General features: G+C 38.0%; 1 protein-coding gene across 8 annotated transcripts in view; it reads right to left on the bottom strand.

Annotated features, from left to right (window-relative positions):
• Positions 1 to 24,526, bottom strand: part of DACH1 (dachshund family transcription factor 1) — a 374,731-nt gene that overhangs the window by 103,919 nt on the left and 246,286 nt on the right. For 5 of the 8 annotated variants that reach the window (XM_065678139.1, XM_065678144.1, XM_065678142.1 and 2 more), the window contains 2 exons: positions 7,206 to 7,341; positions 4,777 to 4,914 (listed from right to left, as the gene is read on the bottom strand). In XM_065678139.1, coding sequence (XP_065534211.1) covers positions 4,777 to 4,914; positions 7,206 to 7,341 — 274 coding nt within the window. The remainder of the gene's footprint in view (positions 1 to 4,776; positions 4,915 to 7,205; positions 7,342 to 24,526) is intronic. The other 3 variants (XM_065678140.1, XM_065678146.1, XM_065678147.1) reach the window with 1 other exon arrangement.

Genomic DNA, 24,526 nt, shown 5'->3' with positions numbered 1-24,526 from the left:
GGGTGATGTGGTTTAGTGTGAGATGTCCCTGCCCATGGCAGGGGGTTGGAACTTGATAATCTTGAGGTCATTTACAACCCTAACTATTCTATGATTCTATGATTCTATATTATAAAGGAATTTAGTGCTCATAATGCACAATGAATATCTAACTATATAGAATGACATATTATTAAATCCCAGCTTGATGCATGACTGCTAACAGTAAAATAGAATTCTAATTTTGGAATATTTAAATTATTTTCCATTTTGCACAAAGGATATTTTTGAATTTTAATATTCTATTCTGTAAGATATAAGCCAGAGTTCTCAGATTGCTCATGTCTCTACAGGGGAACATAAAATAAAAACAGAGAGAAAGACTGGGACTCTTTAATATGTGGATTTGATAAAGTTAGACCTTAATTGCTGCTATCATAGTAGTCAAGGAGCAGTTATTGTTGACTATGTGAAAATAACTTAAGAAATTTCCATTAATATTATAGTTTAAAAGCTCTTCTGAAAGAAATAGTTTAGCTTCCTGTGTGACCATGGTGAATATTTTATATTTTGTTGTAGAAAACAGCATGCATATTTTCAACAAGAGAGTGTCCTTCCCATAACACCTCAAATAACATGTTCGATTTAAAATGTAAGCATGACATTCAGGCTTCATTTGCTGTTGGTGTCAATCTAAAAAAAATATAAATTGATGCGGACAGAAAATTCTAATCTGATGCCCTAGGGCCAGATCCAATAAAACACTTAAGCATCTAAATTTGGTGTTAAAGCAAATAACTTTTATGTGTTTGTCGTTGTGTCGTCCCCCCCGTCCGCCCCCCAAGGGAATCTTGGGGTGAAGTGAGCTGCGTCTTACATCCTTACAGTGTTTAGGGTAGGGATGATAGGCAGGCACCAGGTTGCCCAAACCAGGTGCTGCAAACTGGGATCTAATGAAGTTAAAAAGTAGGACTATAGTCTGTCTAAAGTCAACAGAAAATCATATGCTTCTACCAGGAGCTAGTAAATAGAGAAACTCTGGCAATAGGACTATGCTATAAATTCCACCTTGCAGCCCCCACATGGCCAGAGCCTGGGTCATATGGGCAAAAGTATACTCATAAAATATACTTCCTCTTTTACACAAAGGACAGTGTTTAAGGATACTGCCCAGAAAACATGTTACAGATTCAGTTCTTTCTTTGCTCTACAAGGAATTAGGGGTGCGTGTTTAAGTCATTGATTATTCTGAACTCTTCTTTTTTTTTTTTTTTAAGCACTTCAGATCAATGAGCAAAAAGAGGATTAGGATTCAGCAGTCTAGTCTTTAGGTTCTCTGCTAGTTCCTCTATTCTATGCTATTTCCATATTTAACAGACAGAATCACTGAATAGCTGAATGAGTATTTAGCCCCATAAAACCATCAAAACCACAATTTTTGCACACACTGGGAGATCTGCAGGACCTCAGATAACAGCTAAGCAGGATAAGACATAAAATATACCTTGCCAAAACTGAGAGACTATCTAAAGCAAAATCTTGTAGTCATAGAAAAGACCCGAGAAGACTCAGAGCCTTAATTTTAACTTAATAAAAAAAAAAAAAAAGGATCTTTTCTAATATGACTTCTGTACCTCACAAAAGTCCTTCTTGCGAAATCTGACCTAATAAAACCAAATGTGCATCATCAAACACTCCATAATTACAGGTTACAAAATCAGATACTTGGTTTTGTTGATGGCTGTCAAGTACTTGAACTGGTATCATATACTTGAACTTACCTCTTTCTTCCCAGGATCATTTGCAGTTCTACAGCCTCCTTTCAGTAAAATTCAAAAATCTGCTATGCTTTAATAGGGATAAAATCCTGGAAATCTAGGCTAATTGACTTCTCTGGCCATACAGAAAATGACATTTTAAGTTACACAGAACTATCGGGCAGACATGCTCTGCACTGTATCCTGTAGTCCTCCCTAGTCCAGACGAGGAACCTGGCTGGACCACAGCATTACCCTTAGCAAAGATAAGTTTTCTCCTCATGGAACCCAGCGAGTGGGTAGAACTTCAGATGTATACATTTGGTCTTGCTCCATCATGAAGCTAGGACATGGCCAAGTTCCACATCTGGAGTCAGCAGCTAGAAAATGTTCACAACACCTACGGGTTACACAGGGTCTTTCATAACAGAAATTCTTCCTGGTTTCCTGCAACAAATATTGACCTAAAGCCTGATACAAACTTTCCACTTTTAATTGACAGCGAATCAGACCCATAAAACCTAATGCGATTCTTGGTGGCATAATGACAACCTGACTCAAATGTAAGGTGAGGTCACTCAAGACTGCACACACCAGAACCTGAGAACAGATTTTGAAGACAATCTAAAGGCAAATTTAAGAAAATAGATAAAACTAGACAAGAGATTACTGGTAGCTTAAACTCCTCTTTGCCACTAATAATAATTCTGACTGAATTTTGAATAAAATGCATGTGATATTTGAAAGCCTGAATGCCCTCAAACTGTTATTCAGTTTGCAAGTGCCAACAAACTGTTTCTAAATATATTATTACATTATGTTGCATGGACTGGGTAAATTAGCTCCTTTGGTTTATGTTTATAACAGTAAAATGTTATTTTCTTTCCTGTTTTCAACTCATAGATCAGGTCAGAGAAATGATTCACCCCTCTGACATATGTTAAGTCTTTTCAAAATTTAGTATGTTGATCAGTTGCCTCTGATATAACTTTGTTCCTCCTTTAAATTCTCTGTTGGCTGTAAATAAATTGTTCCCTGATTTCAGATTAGTTGAGAGATTTTTTTGTCTTTTCAGTTTTTTTAATGGAAAAGGAGAAAAGAAGAGAAAAACCAGGGCCTTCTTTACCAGACAGGATTTCCCATGTTCAATTAAAAGCCATTTAGTTGAAGCTAATAGATTTCTGGCAACAAAAGTGGCTTAGAAGAAAACACAATAATGCTTAAATTCTTCATGATACTGAATTAGAACTCCTGTTTTCCTCTTTTTCTTCTGAATCAGATAGTGAAGGCGATTATGTTTCAAAAGCAAGAGTACCAACTCCTGTATATGCGTGTTTGCATTTATAAATACGGTTTCGTTCCAAATGATTTGCAGTGGTAAGCAAGAGTTTGAAAATCTGATTGCAAGCTCACAATGACAGAAGTAGATAATTACTATCTCCACAACTATCTGTAAGTTAGATCACTTGTTTTAATACAGATTAGATAAGTATTAAAGTTACAAGATTGGTATGAGAGACATGATAAATGCAGTCATGACAGAAAACAATTTTTAATTTAGTATACCCTATCAATCTAGATAGCCCATGAATATTTGCCATTAATTCAGTAGGCTAGAACAGGAGGGGGAAAAAAGAACAAAAAATAGAAGGTTTGACCTAAACAAGGACTGAAGAAAAAAGAATTCTCAGCAGTTTTACTGAGAACAGATCTTGCAAAAATGTGAACGGGCAACAAACTGGAAAATACATTTGGGTTACCATCAGAAATAAACCCTTCAAAAAAATTGAATGACATGCATAAATAGGAGCAATTCTTAATATGTACTTCTCTTTGCAGGATTTACCAGTCTGATTACACTTAAATGAGTAACTTCAAAGGCTGAAATAAAATCATTTATGGAAATTCAAAACAAACCTATTTGATCACATCATACTTCACAGCAGGGATACAATTTGCAGGGGCTGAGTGAGGGCATAGTATGAGCTAAAACAGGTTGTGTGTGCAATGAACCAAACTAAATGGTTTATATAAAAGAAATGTTGTTTCCATTAATTTTTCTAGTAATCCTATTAAAAATGCCACCTGTCCAGAATAGAATTGCCCAGATTTTAATTCTTTTTCATATCTCAGTGTTCAAACACAAGGCAGAGAAGGTATCATAGCTATAAAAACATGGCCCAAAATGTCTTTTTTTTTCTGAAATCCGTATTACTGCAGCAGTTTCCCCAGCTCTGTTTCTACGCCTACCTATTATACCTTTTACTTTTTCTCTTGTGCTTAAAGAACTCATTTTTCTGAGAAGCTCAAAGAATATTTTTTCAATGGATATGTCAGATTTCTAACTTCTCTTTAACTAAAACATTTTTAGTCTGCAATTCACATATAAGTAAATATAACATCAATTTACCTTTTAAAATTCCACCACCACCCCTCCAAAATCCCCTGTAACAACCCTGAACAGAAAAAAAACTTTGAATACCAACAGAGATGAAATGGTGTCATAATCAGCATAAGTTCATGTGGACTATTCACCTAGATCAAACACTTTGGTCATATACTCAATTAAATTTAAATCCCATTATATAATGTGTACCAGCCTCATTTTATGCAATTGCCTAATTTAATGGCTTGGTATTAGCCTTTTTCCTTTTTGCACACATGGACTAATTTTCACGGTGCTCAGTCCCTTCGGGAAGTAGGTCATTAAAGTCAACTGGATGGAGAGAGAAACTTAATACCTAAACGTTGTTGTAGAAGGGTCAGCAACACAACAGTAATGTAAAACTGTTTTTCACTCATCCTTCTTTGTAATATTTATGAAAATCCACCTCATTTAAATATTGTTCATTAATCTCAAGGACCACAAAGTAGAAGAATCAAGGAAGCTATCATTCTGTTATAATTTAAATTGCGAAGCAAAAAGCAAACAAGCAAAAGATCCCATTTAAAAAAATAAAATCACAATTATAATACTATTTAGCTGTTGAGACAATACTTGTTTTACACACAAACAGTAGAATAATGATACTCATATTACCTTTCTCAATGTGCATTCTTTTTGTCTCATGTCCCACGTCATGACCAGCCAGATCTCCCTCTTTAGGTCCAGGCAGGACATTAGGCGACAAACCCATCAGCATTTGGTTCATAGATAGCCCGTTCTGATGGACAGCTGCTAGACACAAGTGCAGGCAGAAAGAAAATCAGCTGTTACATTAACAATACACTTTTGTACTTAGTTTATGTAGTTTTCCTCTTAATTATGCCGGAATTCTAACAACCACAAAGTTACTTCATTTGTGCTATCAGCATCCATAGAGCAAGACAGTTTCTTCCTGTTAATTCTGATTAAAAACAATTAATTTTAAAAAAGAAGAGTTCAGTATCTTTGAACAAAGTTGGACTTAAAAGTATTTTCTTGTTTATTTAACAAGAACTGAAATGCAAAATGAAGCAAGCCCCAAAAGCACAGAAGGTTCTGAGTTACTTACTTTTTTTAGTTAGTTAGCTGTAAAAAAAATCTTGTGTATCAGTATTCCCAATATGCAGCTCCTAACTTCCCTAAATAAATCATTGTGGCCTTCCAGGTGATAAACACGTTTTCAAATCCACTGTGCAACAGTAGGATTGCTTATTTGCTAATCAAACAGCTTGACAAGATCTTTCCAACAGGTCTCAAACACCTTCATGACTCAAAGCACACCTCAGAAATGCATACAGGGTGGTTTATATCCCTATGCTTTTATCCTGAAAAACTGTATTTGCAAGAGGTTTATGCTATTTTTAATAAAGCATTTGTTTATATACAACCCTTATTTCTGTAGCCTACATCTTACTCTTGCTGGCACCACAAAAGCAGATGTACTTAAGGTGTGATGTTAGCAATCAGGTAAGAGAGAAAAAAGAGTTGTTTTATAAATAAATAAGATACTGAAATGATCCAGTATTTAAGGAACTCTGTTATGCTCACAATGGAATAAACAATGTGCAAAGGTCCTGCTCCTCTCTGCTGGTAAGTAAGCAAAGTAAGCTGAATTCGTTTAAAAAAAAAAAAGTGTCATTCATTAGGAAAAGCAGTAAGTATCTATTTAACTTTTTTTTTTTTTTTTTAACAGAACAATAGAAAAGGTCTGCCATGTTTTGTTATGTTTGGTTTGGGTATTTTTTAGTATAATAATAATTTTTTTAAACAACCCCTAAATTACAGATCCAGGTTTATAAGATTTTTTTCCAGAACTTTCCTTACGAACTCTTTGGTAGGTTGACCCTGGCTGGATATCAGGTACACACCAAGCCACTCTATTGCTTCTCTCCCCAAGACAGAGAGAAAAATATAACAAAAGGCTTGTGGGTCAAGCCTAGGGAAATAGTCAGGTCACAATATATGGGATGCCAGTTTAATCTGCAATCTGAATCGTCCAAGTGATAAGAAAACAGAATTTTCAGCTTGTCATGGTCAGGGCTCATTTCTTTTCTTTGGTAAGTCATTTTTCATCACATAGTAATGAAAGATCTTTCATCAGAAGGTCAATGAAGAGTCAGCTTCCTAAGTCTGTAGAGAGCCTGAAAGGAGGCAGTCTAAAAGATGCATGTGCTGCTTTCTAATCAACATGACTATGTATTTCGTATAGGTTTTTCTTGGCTTTCTATCTGCATGCCACATCCTCTCGTTTCACCTACTAACAAATTCCACTGTGGGAAGATGCCCTGAAAGCACAAAAACCTGCAATGGAGCAATAATAAAAGGAATGGACAAACACAATATGAATTTAAGTAAATATCCATAAAATCTGTATACCACCTTAATTTCCAGGCTTTTGCACTGGAATATCATAGAACTCATGGCTTTTGCCATGTAATATACATCCTGCACTTGGAGCCTTGATAAAAATGGTATCACTCTGAGACACTATGGTTTAATTTCACTCCATCCCTTGTGAGCTATGAGGTGACAATACTCTCTGTATCTTATTTCTCGCCACTCCAAATTTTTACATTAAAAAAAATTATGAAGTACACACATTTTTTATTGATTTAACCTAATTCTTCTCTTTACCAAGCAATTCTACCATGCAAAATGTTGCTTATGAAGTCAGATTCAATTTAGAAATCAAACCAGAGTAACCAGATTAAATAAAACTCAATTTCTTTAAAAAATGTTTACACTATATGTTCAGTTCTAAAACTAATCTAGCAAATTGCTTCTCAGCTGCAATTCTGTATATCATAGCTCATATCTTTATGCTTAATATGACATGATGGCAGTTTATACCAGTACCCGTTAATGTAGCATCAGATATTATGATACTGTAAACTGGGGAACATAATGTTGGGAGATAGTTATTGCAGCTGAACTTCGGAACATGATACATTTGAGATCTATTTAAGATGAGGGCATTTTGATTAGAAAAACCAGCTGCACCTAATCAAATTTGAAGTGGTGACAAGGAGAAGAATGTGACCTACGGATTCTGTCTGAAGAGCTCTCAGTCCGTGCAGGAGAGCTGGACACACTGCTGCTTCGATGAGAGGATGGATGGCTGCCAGGTCTTCGGCCCTCTTCAAGAGAAGGAGCAGGAGAAGGGCTATCTGGAACACGTTCCTAGACCCCACAAAAAAATAATTACAGGGAAAAAAGGAATGTTAAAACAAAATTCTGTTTTCACTTCACTAAAACGTACCTTCCTTCTAAATGACAACCTATTCTTTCCACTGTGAGGTGTCCAGGATTTGCAGGGTATTCTCAAAGCGAACTTTGCAATTTTAGGATGCTAGACCTTACGTTTTAGTATGCAATGTGAGCACTGCTCATCCTGTCATGCTTTAGGCTGATTTCTGAACTACTTATAAAAAATAATTATAAATAATTTGTTTTGATGGTTTTTAATTCTTCTTCCGCACCCCCCCCCCCCCCCCACTTCTATCAGGATGCTGTTGAATTGGAAGTATACATTTTGGCTTGTAGACATTAGCCTTATTTTTGTAAATAAATAAAGATCAGATGCTGTTGCGTCTGTTACAGTTGATGCTGAATTTTACTCCATATTTTAATTTCATAGGGATTTCTTGAGCAACTGTATCTTATGGAACTGCTATGGATCATAAAGAAAATACAATCTCCCTAAACTATACCAGTAACTGATGTAAGTCCAAATATCTGCATATACCATGAAAACAAACCTGAAATTAACCATATTTTTTGTAACAGCGTGGCCATATCACTGGCCATATCACTATTTCAAAATGGGGAAGAAACACCCATTCATGATTTTCTCCCCAGGGGAATGACTGGCATGGTAGCCAGGAGGAGCTTTGATGTACTTCGAGATGTTCCTTGATTCTGAAAATTAGAGCATGAGGACTGTGATGATTTGAACTGCACTTCTGTTATGTGAGAACCATCGGTATGTAGTGGATAGAAATATCTGACATTTACACAGACCTTTGACAGAAACAATAAACAAAGGGAGATGAGCTCAGAACAGTCCTTTCTAGAGAATTCTCTATCTTTCCCTGCAGTTTCCTTTTTATTGCTAATAGCTCCCAAAACACCATGTCATTGCTAAAATACGTGTATATGCATGAGTTAGGTCGGTTTGATTGAACAGTGATAAAAATAAATAATGCCTACAACGGAAATCTATTGGAGGGACTAAAAATGTTAAACTAGGATTTTTTGTTTTTGGTTTTGTTGTTGCCTTTTTTTTCTTTTGATAACTGAAATACTGACTCCTAATTAAAAAAAAAAAAAACAAAAACCAAAAAACCCAACAAACCAATCCCCCAAACAACCCAAACGAAAATCAACAAATAAGCCAACAACTTGTATACACTAAACTCAATGAAAGCTTTCAGTAATGAAAAAATACTGAAAGCATGTGTTCATACATAATAGTATATGTGCAATAACACATATGAAACCTTGGTGCTGCAAATGCCTAAAAGTTTTCCTGAAAACAGCATCACATTCCTCACACACCAAATTGTTTTTGCAGCAGTCATTATTTTTCATGCACAGTAGCTGGACGAATATTTATTTCTCTGAATGCATTCTATGAAACTTACTGATACGACCGTCTATAGTAACCAAATTTGTTCCAGGTAAGCTTCATAATAAATATTTGCTAAACTTGAGATTCTGATTGCAAATGGATTCTGTGGGTCTATTGGTGGAGTGGGAGCAGACTTTCCAGAGCAATGTTTCAAGACATTTGAGTGGATACCACTCTAATAGTTGCTGGGGTTTTAAGTCAAAAACATTGATGAGGATAGTTTAACTGCATCATAGCTCTAGGCTCATTATGACTTCGATTGTGTTTATATGTCCATGAACCGGGTGTTCAAGAGGAGGATTATAATGCAGATGTTTTCAGAATGTAGAAGATTTATTTCTTTAGATTTAGGAGGATTTAAACATGCACGGCGTACAGATTTGGTATAAATTGGAACATGGCATATTTAATCATTCACTGAATATATAATTTCACTGTTTGGCATACAATGTATTGTTCTTAGAAGGGTTTCATTAAAATGAAATCCAGTGAGTGCATAAGATTTGAATACAGAGCTGCAGAGTCGATTAATTTATTTAAACAGCTTAATTTGTTTATCCTATTTATTTATGTGTGCTTTTACAGCGCATATTATGAGATGGATAGAGCAAAAGGAATGCACAGGACAACAAAACATAATTACTGCACAAACAAAATAAATAATAAGGGGTTTTTAATATATAATATGACATAGCAGACAAACTCGATGAAAAACTATATATACTGGCTTTATCAATTCATTTGTAAAATACCCTTTAACTCCAACAAAACATGGGATTGAACTATGCAGAAATTGAGAATAAATTAATTTACTAGTTTAACTATTTTTTTTATATCCTTGCTTCATAACTCCACAATCAATAATATTAGTCTATAGCAATTTTTTGTCTTTATCAAAGCTAGATGTAATAACAAATGGAAGGGCTACTAAAAATTAATTGAAATACTCTGTAGCTCTAAAAAGTCATCATGATAAACTAATGGAGCTGGAATATCAATATAAGCTGCCTTTCTTACTAGAGATTTTGTGTAGAAAAGATGGATTTTGTTTGTGGTAAAATATTACTATCACATTTAGACTTAATTTCAAAATTTTCAGAAAAGGAAATGTGCAAAATTGTGATCAATAAAGAAGTCAGATAATAGGAGCTATTATGTAACTTCTGCAAAAATGCCACTTTAATACAAGTAAGTCTACATGACACAGCAAAGAAACAGAATTTACTGCATTATAATGCTGACAACAGTAATCACGTAGGATACTGTCCATTGTCCAGTATTTTTCCTAACACTTGTCTAGTCCCAGGACAAACTTAATTCCACTTAATTAAAGATATCTCTAGAAAATCTGGTGTTGGCTTGTACTGTAGTCTCACTGCACTAATTTGTGCTGTAGGCTCATTGTCTCTCAAAACATAAGTAAAAAGAGAGAGAGATAAAATCTGAGCGACTTTGCTTTTCTAAAATTAAGCATGAGGAGGAAACTGTGCAGGGTTCAATTTGAAATCAACACATATGAATGGCAGTATCTAAATGCAGTTTTGAGACATAAGTTAGAGATGAAATTTCACAGACACCAGTATGTAGGATGCTACATGAGGGGGCCAATCTTGAGGGTAAGTTCTCTCCCATTTCAGTCAGCTGAGATAAAGACAATAAAGTCAATGGTGCCTCCTCCAAAACCAGACACTTACAGCTCAATTCAGGTGCTCACATTTGAGCCATTTGAGCCACATTTGAGATGTCCATATCAAGTTGACAGACAGGACCCACAAAAGACATGCTGCCTTCTGGAGAGGCAGCAGGATGCCAAAAACACCATCCCTGCACTTACTGGTTGATGAGCTGAATAGCTCCCATAACTATTGCCAGTATTTAAGAGAAAGCAAGAAACACAGAATTATTTATTGCTTGTAAAACGTAACCCTCACTAGCTACCTTTTTTCTCAATTTTTTGCTTCCCTATTTGTTTCTACATGTACTCACAAGTAAAACGTAGTGTGAACAATTTTAGCCATTTAACATATGGTTGACCAACTTTTCAAAATTGGTTAAGACTCACAATTAGGAATCAGGACTGGAGCCTTTATTAAGCAATGGACAACACACTCTTAAGGGCCAAATTTAAAGCACTCCTTATCTTGGTGCTCTTTACAACCAGATCCAAATCATGAATCCTAAGCATTTAAGAATCTGACATTTAATTCGTCCAAAAATGTTCCTACAGTATATGAAACTTGCCCTCTAGGGAGCTGCAATGCCCTTTCCCATACTCTTACTTCACTGACATTACATGTTACATACCTTCAATATCAAGTCCATTTCATAAATAACAGGATTTTTCCCTTGACACTGGGCAATTTTTATTATTACTGTTTTGCAAAGAACAGGTAAAAGATTTTAACTATTAAAGATTTTAACTTATGAGATTGAAGTTGTCTCTAGAATTAGCAACCACTCCAATTTAGTTCAAGAATATCTGATATCATTCACAACATAACACCGTCTTAGCCTCTCCAAGTAAAATGGAAGTATATATTTCTACACGTTTCAAATAGCTCTTTGCAAAAATTCAAAGACAAACTAAGATCTCATTCCAAAAGTTCCTTCTAAGTAACTTCCTACTAAGATTTATCTTCATATATTAGTAATGGTATCCAAAAGCCCATAAATACTTTCATCCCTACATCATATATACCTTTTTCTTCTTACCAGGTCACAACGGTAGTTAGTTATCCAATATTAGTTGGGGGGGCTGGGGGTGGGGTGAGGGGGGTTGGTGCCTCCTTTTTTTCTGCTCCAGCAAAATATTTTCATTGCTTGAAAAGTGCATTACCAAAAGTCTTCCTAAAAAATATACGAAAACATGAAGTTGATGGAGTTCAACTGTTGGTCCCTGTATCACTATTGAAAGAAGACATTTTAGGTAGTATCTGTAGGATTGATCCTTCTGCTCTTAAGAAGACAGACAAGGCAGTGATATCTCTTAGGTTCTCTCCACCATCATGTCTCAGCTTTCTCCTTTGTTCTAGTTTCTCTGTAAGATTCATCTCTTGGGCTTAGTCATCCTTTTATTTTAGTCATGGACTGAGCTCTAGACATGCAACTAAATACAGCTTTAGAGGAATACTGCCTTTAAAACTATTTGTCTGTCTTCATGCTCTTCAGTACTTAACAAACTCCTTCAAGGACGTTTGTGCTTCAACTCACTGGAGGATAAAATAACTTATTTTCAGCACTATACTTTTCAACAGTATAGGTAACTTCATACTGGGGAAAGGATAGATGACATGCTGTTTCATACACTATTAATTAGAAAAAAAAAGTAAAAAGTGTTTAATCAGAAAAAGATTTATAATATTCTGACCTTTCTAGGAAGGCACCTGCCTTCTAAGCCTTTTTGTAGTAAAATTATAATAACCTCTTTCACAATGACGAAAACACAGACTTTTTACTCTTCAATTCCTTACTGACCTATTTTGAACTTGTGTGAGAAGTATTCCAGGAATGGCTTTCTTGTAGAATGGCATACTTATTTGACATTATATTATTTGAATGAGTGAAAGGCTTGAATTACATGGGTATCTTTTGTATTCCCTCCAACAGGATATTTTGCTTTTACAGTTTCTTTTTTCTTTCAGCTTTAGTCTACAACACTATAAGACTCCAAATTAATGTTTAGTCCTAATATTTACAAGCTATTTTGGACCTATTTCTTTTTTTCTGTGCATCCTTTCAACTGAATTAATAAATTATATTTTGCCTTCTAAGTGAATATTTGATCTAACAAACAAAATACTCTTCAAAGGTATGCAAAAAAATCTACAAACCCCATGCAACATGCAAACATACAGACATGCAAAAAAATTCTCCAAATTGAATTAGCAATTTCTTAGTGGCAAGCTGGACAGACTTTTCCTGCGGTTTTCTGCTTTTTGTCTCCTCCTTTGAAAATTTAGTCTTACTTGAAGAACAACTATTCAAGCTTAAGAAGCACCACTAGGAATTAACCCCTCAAAGTGAATCCAAACTCTACATCCAGCCAAACAACAAGAATTCATCTGAATGTATGCCACTATCAGTACTAAATATGTCTACATCTGAGCTAGTCACCCCGGGCTCATTTTTTACCTGCACATTTACATTTCCAAGGTACAACTCACCTAATTCTAAAGTAGCTATCTAAAATATGTCCAATGAAGTACGCCCTAGAAGACAGCAAAGTTAATCCCATCTCTTGTACCTGGCCCCATGGCCATTTGGCATCAAATTCATCTTACACCACATTTATAGTTATACATGTGAATATGGAAACTGCCAAACAGAAAAATTTGTATTAACTACTCTATGTCAGGTGCTATCTTTAGATGTCTATTTTACATGACGCAAATTAATTCATGTGAGCATATGGCTGCTATTAGGTTCAAACTGCACCTCGGAAACATGCATGTTAAACCGAATACTAGCATTCCATATTACTAAGAAAAATACATTATTCTAAATCACAACCTACCAGACATACAGTTACAGTCCTCTAAGCCAATTATAAAAAAAGCCCAAGAAACTTGTATTAAAAGTTAAAATAAATAATTTTGATCATATAGATATAACTATAGTATAAGTTGTGGTCAATGGCTCAATGTCTGGCGGGAGACCAGTAACGAGTGATGTCCCTCAGGGATCAGCGTTGGGACCAGTATTGTTCAACATATTTGTCACTGACATGGACAGTGGGATTGAGTGCACCCTCAGATAGTTTGCTGATGACACCAAGCTGTGTGGTTCAGTTGATACACTAGAGGGAAGGAATGCCATCCAGAGGGACCCTGACACGCTTGTGAGGTGGGCTGATGCCAACCTCATTAAGTTTAACCATGACAAGTGCGAGGTCCTACACCTCGGTCGGGAGCAATGCCAGGCACAGCTACAGGTTGGGTAGAGAAGAGATTCAGAGCAGCCCTGTGGAGAAGGACTTGGGGGTGTTGATTGATGAGAAAATGAACATGCGCCAACTTCAGTGTCCGCTTGCAGCCCAGAAAGCCAACCGTATCCTGGGCTGAATGAAAAGGAGCATGACCAGCAGGTCGAAGAAGGTGATTCTGCCTCTCTTCTCTGCTCTCGTGAGAACTCACTTGGAGTATTGTGTGCAGTTCTGGTGTCCTCAACATAAAAAGGACATGGAACTGTCGGAACAAGTCCAGAGGAGGGCCACAAGGACGATCAGGGGACTGGAGCACCTCCCGTATGAAGACAGGCTGGGAAAGTTGGGGCTGTTCAGCCTGGAGAAGAGAAGGCTAAGTGGAAACCTCATAGCAGCCTTCCAGTATCTGAAGGGGTCTATAGGGATGCTGGGGAGGGAGTCGTCGTCAGGGACTGTAGTGACAGGACAAGGGGTAATGGGTTAAAACTTAAAAAAAAAGGGAAGTTTAGATTGGATATAAGGAGGAAATTTCTTTTGTAAGGGTGGTGAGGCACTGGAATGGGTTGCCCAGGGAAGTTGAGAATGCTCCATCCCTGGTGGTGTTCAAGGCTAGGCTGGACAGAGCCTTGGGTGATACAGTTTAGTGTGAGATGTCCCTTCCCATGGCAGGGGGGTTGAAACTAGATGATCTTAAGGTCCTTTTCAACCTGAACTGTTGTATGATTCTATGATTAAGCCAAAATAACGGAGTTCAGATACACTTTGGCCTAAGATTTCCTCATGCTAAAGGAAGAATAAGAAGTATGCCTATTTATATTATAATTTTTAATAAAAATAAAAAAGTTATTCTAACCTGCAAATTTCCTCTGCTATATTCAAGGTCATACAAATAGCTTTCAGATTCATATTTTCTGCTGTCATGATAAAAATAAAATAAAATATTAATTTGCTTTATAATATCCTTCAAACTTTATATGTGTATCACAATTTTCACATTTGCTTTTCAATATGTAAAAGCAGATATTTTTAGGAGCTGATAGTCTTATTTTTATTCTAGAATATTTATTGTAATGACTTCTTACTATTTAAATATTTTATATTGAGTTAAATTTCCTCTTACACGAAGAAAACTTAATTTTACTTTGTGTATCAGATAATGAGGACATGAAAGTAGCTTTACTTTCCATGCATAATATACTTTTCTTTGCAGTCAAGACAAACACGTTCAAGTAATGTCAAAATTTCTGTTTTGATTGAACAAATGTCTCTCAAAATAATAGGTTACCTGAAATGTCACACATTTTTCAGGTTAGGCATCTAAAAAGGGCATTTCTGCTAATTTAGGGTAGAAATAATTTTGCTCTTATTTCCCTTCTGTAAAACTGGTATAGCATACCCAGCTTTATGAGAATGGTGCAAATATGTACCTATCACTTTTTGCATAATACTATGCCAGTAAGGCACAAAAGTGTCCATAGAAAAACTTTTGCATTCAACACAGGATTCAGATCAGATAGGTTAAAGAAGACTGAGCCAGACATTAACTTAAAAAACAAAACATTAAAAAAAAAAAAACCACTGAATGAGGTAGTGGTTCTGTGGGTAAATACAGTATGTGATGGTGAAATTAAAATGACACTGTATTATATATGCACGGAATGCTGTCACATTACGGTTGTAGAGGCATTCTGGTATTCCTAATGTTAGTCTTACGTATTTTGAAATTCAGTGATGGTCCTTTATCACAAGCTTAGGACGTAATTTTACTCAATGCATGAAGGCACTCATCAAACAATCTTACAGTAACATCTGATATACTGATAATCTTGGAAGTTTTCTCAAGTTGATAGTACAGGAAAATTCTACTTCATTGATAACAGCAGCAAAGCAGAAGGATTTTCTCTCCAGGATGTCTAACTCTGCTTTCAAGGTGCTTTCTACTGGACTGTGTGCCAGAAAATTTTGAGAAATATTTTATCTAATCCTACAAAAAAAGTTATAATTTCTGTAAGTTATCAGTAAACTCTTCTACATTGAAATATCTTCTGATGGCCAGTATCTTTTGGTATTAAAAGTCTTCACTAAATATAAGGCTGCTCACACCAAAGTTACAGAAAACTTAAGCTGAAACTTCTGGAGTCCCTTTGCTGCCCACCCCCTCCATGGAATGAACTTGCCCATTTTCCTCTTTCAGTCTGCTTCCTTTCAGGTCCACTCTCTGAACCTGCTCACCAACACAAACATTGAAATGTAGTCTGGTCTGTCATTTCTGTATGGCACTATAATATTTATTCTCTTTGGCTATTAACTGGATGTTTTGGCAACAATTGTAGGTGAAATTATAGGTGAATTATGGGAATGATAAATTCCATCAATAGGAACACACACTGCCAATGAAAAATGAAAAAGTGAATGAACGCTAAAATAAAAATTCTTGTCAGAATAGAACTATAAACTGAGTTAGAAAAAAAAATCTGTCAGTAGCTATCTTGGTTAAATAAATTAATAGTTAATTTTGGTCTTATGCCAGTATTTATCCTTGCATGGAGTTTACCACCTGCTTTGGGCTGCATTCCCAAGCAACCTGACTCCAGGATGCCCTGGGCCTGGAGTGCCAGGGGCCCACTACCCACCTTGCCCCATCCATGGGCTGCAGCCTTGGTCACAAGGCTTGAACTCTCTCAGTTCAAATTTCTGCTATTAGGACACAAATATTTATACACACATATATAAACAAGTTATAAACAAGTATAATGCAATCAGCGCTGCGATATATTTAGAGAATTAGCAACATTTAGCCTCACAGATTTAATATGCAGTGGAAAACTACTGTGCCACTGCTCACTTTTTCAGCTGGAGGTATTGGTTTCTTTTGCTTTACTCTTAATATTTTCTGTAAGTATTACTAGAATTATATGGATAAAGTTTTTTTATTCTGGCACGCTGCTCTAAATTTTACAAAGTTGTTATTAATATGAGGTATGTCCTTCATATTTTCGTGTATTTTTCTGCTGTGTGAAAAAAGTGATGTAGTGAGACTACTAAAAAGATGAGCCTTTGAAACCATGGGCAGGTGATGAAAGCCACCTCATGTCTGAAGCATCCCCAGGTCACAGCTGTCACACTCACTGCAATTCATTGCTGTCACAATCTGCTGTCCCTGCTTGTTGTTGCTCTCCTCTTATTCATCCAACTCATATATCTAAACATTCTATTACAGAAAGACATCTAATGTTCATGTCATGTTTGAAAGGGCACAACACTCTTCTGAAATATAATTCTAAAGATTTTAGAGCTCAGAGTTCACTGTCAAATCTAAGGTGTTGCTTTGTAAGGCTTCCCTTGTAATTTTTCCTTTGTCTCATCCCCTGAACATAGCAGGATAAAATGTTTGGTTAGTACATGATCTCAGCTTTATTCCAACTTCTTATCATGAAGAAATGAAATATTGCCCGGTAATAGAAAAGCATTTGAAGCTTTGTAAGTTTAAAGATAACAGCACTGTGAACTCGGTCAATTGGAAGGAAAGGTCAGCAAGCCATCTACTGTGGCACTGTTCACAAAGGCAATTGTATTCAATGAGCCAGATTATTTATAATATGAAGACTCAGATTTTCTAAGACTTTATTTTGGGTTTTGTTACTTAATTAGATAAGGTTACTATTGATTTAATTTTCAAAGTAGGTATTTCTCAGAGGTCTAACTTTCAAGCAGAGTTTAAACTTGTAAAGATCTTGTACTCTCATTTCAAATGTACACTATAATTTCACTATGAACTCCTAGATGAGTGATTCACAGACTTTTCAAATCAACTTGTGGACACATTATCACTGAGGAAAAACATGTCAGTAAAATTAGGGTTAACAAAGGAGCCAGAAGATAAAGTAAAAGAAAACCAAAAAGTCTAAAAATGGAGCAGTAAAATAAAGGAAGAACTGATTCTAATAATAAATGGTTTTGTGAAAGACAGCAACTGCGCTATTTATCCATTCCTGTAAAAATAAAGAGGTTTGACCTTCTCACTTACATCTACTAAGATATTTATTTTGATTGTGATATAAGTTATTATTCATAAACTTTACATTGCCAGTGCAAGGTTCAAAAAGTATGCTGATTAGAGTTTCCTACTCAACTACTCAGTACATGTAATTCAAAAGAGACTAAAATCACAGCCTCTGACTATGCCTAGTGAGGAACAGGTAAATTGTCAGTGACATTATGTCTATGCCCATGGGATGAAATTTTCCTTAACAATGAACTCATGCTTTTATGTTGCTAGGATTTATATTTCAATCCTGTTCAGTACTGACCCACTCTAAAGGAAGGTGTGTCGCCTACCAGAGGCTTGGATCAGGGATGTTGCAGAGAGGCTGCCTTGTCTAGTAAGTCCAACTGACTATTACCCACTTCTAGTCATCCATGTGGGTGCTAGTAATATAGACAGCAGTAGCCTGGAGAACATTAAGAAGGACTACAGAGCCCTGGGAGAGGTGGTTAGGGGCTCTGGAGTTCAGACTGTCTTTTCGTCAATTCTCCAGGATACAGGGGAGGACCTTATAAAGGCTATGAGGATTGGTCAGATTAATTAATGGTTAGAAGCGTGGTGCCATAGTCAGGGGTTTGGGTGTCCAGAATTTGGGAGGCCAGGTTTACTGGGGGCTGGTGGAGGTGGTCTGATAATGAAGGGGAAGAGTGGTTTTGGTAGGAGGCTTGCCAGGCTGGTCAAGAAAGCTTTAAACTAGATGTGTTGGGGGAGGGGGGCATCATTCCATGCCAGCACTCCCAGTCAGTTGCCAGCACGTGTAATAAACGCCGGAGTGACGTAGAGATATTTCAGCCTCTCCAGCCAATAAGCTGGCTTCATTAGGAGCTCGGCTCAGATGCCTCTATACAAACGCCCGTAGCATGGGGAACAAACGAGGAATCAGAGTTGTGTGCATGTCTACGGGGTTATAACATAATAGGCATCACAGAAACATGGTGGGATGGCTCCTATGACTGGAGTGTTGGAATGGAAGGTTACAGGCTCTTTAGAAAAGACAGGCCCGGCAGGCGGGGAGGGGCAGTTGCCCTTTATGTTAGGGATAGGCTGGAGAGTATGGAACTCTGTCTGGGGACAGGTGAGCAGTTTACAGAGAGTTTGTGGGTCAGGGTTAAAGGGAAAGCAGCGATGGGAGACATTACTATGGGGATCTGTTACAGACCGCTTGATCAAGACGACTCTGTGGATGAAGTGTTCTATAGACAGATAGGAACAGCCTCATGTTCACAGGCCCTTGTTCTCATGAGGGACTTCAACCACCCTGGTATCTGTTGGAGAGATGGTACAGCCGGCACAAGCAATCCGGGAGGTTCCTTAATTGTGTGGAAGACAACTTCCTTCTGCAAGTAACAGAGGAGCCAACAAGGAGAGATGCCATGCTTGACCTCGTGCTCCACCGACAGGGAAGGGCTGGTTGGAAATGTGACGCTTCAGGACAGCCTTGGTTGCAGTGATCATGAGATGGTCGAGTTCGAGACCCTCAGGACAGTGAGAAGAACGTGCAGCAAGCTCACTGCCCTGGACTTCAAGAGAGCAGACTTTGGCCTCTTCAGGAACCTGCTTAGTAAGGTTCCATGGGATATAGCCCTAGAGGGCAGGGGGCCCAAGACTCTTGGTTGATATTCAAGGATCACCAACCGCAAGCTCAGGGGTGTTGCATCCCAACTAGAAGGAAGTGCAGCAGGAGGGCCAGGAGACCTCCTTGGATGGACAAGGAGCTGCTGAGGAAAATTCAAAGGAAAAAAGACGCTTATAAAAGGTGGAAGCAAGGACAGGCGGTCTGGGAAGAATACAGGGATGTTGTTCGGGAAGCTAGGGACCAGGTTAGGAAAGCTAAGGCCCAGTTAGAATTAAACTTGGCCAGGGATGTGGAAGGTAACAGGAAGTGATTCTATAGTCACACTGCAAATAAAAGACAGACTAAGGACAATGTGGGCCCTCTCCAGATGCTATCAGGAGAGCTGACTACCCTGGATCTGGAGAAGGCTGAGGTTCTTAATGACTTCTTTACCTCACTCTTCACTGGCAAATGCTCTGACCATGCCATTCAAGTCTTGGAAGGCAGATGCGGGGACTGTGAGAATGAAGACCTTAGGCCCACTGTAGGAGAGGATCTGGTTCGAGACCATCTAAAGAACCTGAACGTGCACAAGTCCATGGGACCTGAAGAAATCCATCCAGGGGTCATAGAATCATAGAACCACGGAATAGTTAGGCTAGGAAAGGACCTTAAAATCATCTAGTTCCAACCCCCCTGCCATAGGAAGGGAGGGACACCTCACACTAAATCATACCACCCAAGGCTCTGTCCAGCCTGGCCTTGAACACCACCAAGGATGGAGCGTTCACAACTCCCCTGGGCAACCCATTCCAGTGCCTCACCTCCCTCACAGTAAAGAACTCCTTCCTTATATCCAATCTAAACTTCCCATGTTGAAGTTTAAACCCGTTACCCCTTGTCCTGTCACTATAATCCCTAAGGAAGAGCCCCTCCCCAGCATCCTTATAGGACGCCTTCAGATACCGGAAGGCTGCTATGAGGTTTCCACTTAGCCTTCTCTTCTCCAGGCTGAACAGCCCCAACTTTCCCAGCCTGTCTTCATACGGGAGGTGCTCCAGTCCCCTGATCGTCCTCGTGGCCCTCCTCTGGACTGTTCCGACTGTTCCAACTGTTCCAACAGTTCCATGTCCTTTTTATGTTGAGGACACCAGAACTGTACACAATACTCCAAGGGAGGGTCCTGAAGGAGCTGGCGAATGAAGTTGCTAAACCACTGGCCATCGTATTTGAAAAATCATGGCAGTCAGGTGAAGTTCCTGACAACTTGAAAAAGGGAAATATAACTCCCATTTTCAAGAAGGGGAAAATGGAAGACCCGGGGAATTACAGACCAGTCAGTCTCACCTCTGTGCCTGGTAAAATCTTGGAGCACATTCTCCTGGAAGGCATGCTAAGGCACATGAAAAACAACAAGGTGCTTGGTGACAGCCAGCATGGCTTCACTAAGGGGAAATCCTGCCTGACCAATTTGGTGGCCTTCTATGATGGGGCTACAGAACTGATGGACGGGGCTACAGCAGCTGATGTCATCTACCTGGACTTGTGCAAAGCATTCGACACTGTCCTACATGACATCCTTGTCTCTAAATTGGAGAGACATCAATTTGATAGGTGGAACACTCAGTGGATAAAGAACTGGCTGGATGGCCGCATGCAAAGGATTGGGGTCAATGGCTCAATGTCCAACTGGAGACCAGTAATGAGTGGTGTCCCCCAGGGATCGGTGTTGGGACTGGTCTTGTTCAATGTATTTGTTAGTGACATGGACAGTGGGATTGAGTGCGCCTTCAGCAAGTTTGCGGATGACACCAAGTTGTGTGGTTCAGTTGATATGCTGGAGGGAAGGAATGCTATCCAGAGAGACCTTGACATGCTTGTGAGGTAGGCAGCTTCCAACCTTACGAATATTAACCATGACAAGTGCAATGTCCTACACCTGGGTCGGAGCAACCCCAGGCACAGCTACAGGTTGGGCAAAGAAGAGATTCAGAGCGGCCCTGCAGAGAAGGACTTGGGGGTGTTGGTTGATGAGAAAATGAACATCAGCCAACTTCAGTGTCCGCTTGCAGCCCAGAAAGCCAACCGTATCCTGGGCTGCATCAAAAGGAGCATGACCAGCAGGTCGAAGGAGGTGGTCCTGCCCCTCTACTCTGCTCTTGTGAAACCTCAGTTGGAGTATTGTGTGCAGTTCTGGTGTCCTCAACATAAAAAGGACATGGAACTGTTGGAGTAAGTACGAGGATGATCAGGGGACTGGAGCACCTCCCGTATGAAGATAGGCTGAGGAAGTTGGGGCTGTTCAGCCTGGAGAAGAGAAGGCTGCGTGGAGACCTCATAGCAGCCTTCCAGTATCTGAAGGCGTCCTATAAGGATTCTGGGGAGGGGCTCTTCATTAGGGACTATAGTGACAGGACAAGGGGTAACGGGTTTAAACTTCAACATGGGAAGTTTAGATTGGATATAAGGAAGGAGCTCTTTACTGTAAGGGTGGTGAGGCACTGGAATGGTTGCCCAGGGAGGCTGTGAACGCTCCATCCCTGGTGGTGTTCAAGGCCAGGTTGGACGAAACCTTGGGTGGTATGGTTTAGTGTGAGGTGTCCCTTCCTATGGCAGGGGGGTTGGAACTAGATGATCTTAAGGTCCTTTCCAACCCTAACTATTCTATGATTAAAAAATAGGAGCATAATTACTTGGCCATGCGCTATCCACATGGCCATATTCATCTACCACAGACAAAACGGAGGACATTAATCTAGACGTGTTGTACTGTATAGTGGCTGAAGGAAAGAGTAGGAAAGTCCTGTAAGTTCCTTAGCTTACAGTATTATTGAAATAACTGTGGGCTAAGAGATCTTACAATTAGAAGTGAGTTTTGGATTACAGTATTAACACTCGTGTTTATGCATTTGCCTGCAGTGCAAAGGTATTGTGGGCAATATCTCACAGACCTTGACTAAAGAAGTCACAGCAGCACTTAGTGTTTCCATAAGATTCTACCTACATGTCCCAAAATTCCAACTTAGTCATGCAAACTTCAAAAAATGTGTATTTCACCCTTGAGTGAGCACACTTTTTTATACAGAACTTAGATTAATTTGGTAATTTAAAAACAATTCATTGTAAATCTACATCTTTTTCACTTACGGTTATCTTCAAACCAGATGGGAACACAAAACCTGTTTTTTTAAACAACTTGCGCAAGATGTTATACCAGGAGTTGCGCCACAGTAGGCATCTATAACGAAGATTCAATTAGCATGAATACAAGATAGTTGGATTTTCAGAAATGGTGGAGACAAGTAATTTTATTATTCTCAATTATTAATACAAGCAAATGCTTAACTAAGAATGCTGTCGGGGAAAAAAAAATAGTTACAAAGTACTGCCAAATTATTTCAAACAGAAAACCAAAATTGCTAGGTACTTTCAAAATCTTCACCTAGATTATAATGAAACTATCATTCCAATTAGATGGGCTACAGGAATCAGCTTGCTAAGAAGTTAAGGAAGTCTGGGATACAGGAAGTTTTCTGATATGGCAATGCCTATGGTTAAAATATCATACACAGTTACATGGTGACAGAGTCCCCCTTTTAGAGTCCAATACTTTTAAATGTACTAGACAGGTTTAACTCAATGAGACAGAAGCACTTCTCAGGTAAGTGCTTCCTGTATCCAGCAACAGTCTTATAATGGAGTGAGATCTGTAAACACACCAGGACCTGCTTTCCACTAAAGGAAATCTTTTTTACATAGCCTAGAGCTATGTTGTACTTTAAATGTACCTGATTTTGGTAGCCAGAGACAAAAATGAGGGGTCACATTGGGGTATGCTTCCGTAGACTTATTTAAATGTAGGCCAAAGTAATTTAGGCAACTTTAACAGATAGAACTAGCTTGTAAATCAACTTCACAAGCTAAAAGTCAGACTGTCAAAGTTTAAAAACAGAAGGCTACTGATGCTTTGAAGGTCAAATTTTGTACTCTTTATATGAAATCAGACAGCTCACAGAAAATGAGAGAAGGGAAAACAGTAGAAAAAAAACAGTGAAAACAAAAGTTTTGTTGCCACAGTAATTCATACTTGTTGGGTGTCATTTAGCATGTGCTCCATCCCAAATTTCATTTAGATAACTTTTTAATATCAGTGGTCACTGTTCAAATTAAGAAAATAAATTTAGAATTAACTAGAGAACCATGCATGCTCCAGAGAACTTGACTACATGTTGATCAAGAGAAAATAGAAAAAATAAATGTGCCCAAATCACCATGTAATTGAACAGTAAGCAGCAGAATGTTTATATTTCCAAGATGTGGGAAAGATGGACATAAGGGTGGAATCAAGCCTTGCTGACATAGCACCTAAAGGAAGAATTCTTCTCAAATCAATGTCTTAGCTCCTTATGCCTTCAAAGCTGAGAAAGGGATGCCACTGAAGACCTCCAGAGAAGATCCTACATTTGAAAAGTGTTGGTACTTAAGTTAGGTTATCAGACCATATTCTTAGGTCAACAGCATCATAGATCTGCTGACATTTAACTGAATGCTTATTTATGATTCTGGACTTGTTAGGTTAAAGAAGACAGGAACACAAGCATATTGAATGTCTTAATAAAGTCAGACCTCTTCACTATGGTTAAAACATTATGAACTTCAAAACTTCTGCAACTACTGATTTGAAGGTCCAGGAGATTTTAAGTTTACGCATTTCTTTTGTCATTGGAATTACATTAATGGACAGATTTCCAATGTAGACCTAAAATACCAACAACCTTGCCTTTGCGTGTCTATTTCTAACATATGAATGTTAACTAAAAGCACGTAAGTTTGTGTACTTTCTGTATCTCTTTTATTAGAACTAAAGAAGGATAGCAGGTGAAAATGCAGGTATTTGAATAAATGTCAAATCAAATTATAAATATTCAGTGTTAAGGGAATTTTAAAGGAAATGCCTTTAAAATGAAAATGGAACATCTTCAATCAGAAGATGTCATGCCTCTGCTAAATAAATAAGACTTCTGCCTCTTTAACCAGACTGATTTAGTTACAGTTAAGCAAACAAAACTTAATGGGCAGACAATTTCAGATGTTAGATATTTTTGAGATATTTCTACAGTACTGCAGTTCTGGCCTATAGACTACTGGGTCTATTCTGCGCAACTTCATTCCATTCTGTTCTATGATTTAGCAATTCAGGTTTTGCAGAAGTAA

This window comes from Lathamus discolor, chromosome 4 (genome assembly GCF_037157495.1).
Source record: "Lathamus discolor isolate bLatDis1 chromosome 4, bLatDis1.hap1, whole genome shotgun sequence".
NCBI classification, from domain to species: domain Eukaryota; kingdom Metazoa; phylum Chordata; class Aves; order Psittaciformes; family Psittacidae; genus Lathamus; species Lathamus discolor.
Note: the sequence above shows the minus strand (reverse complement) of the source record. Positions and strands in the feature narration are given on the sequence as shown.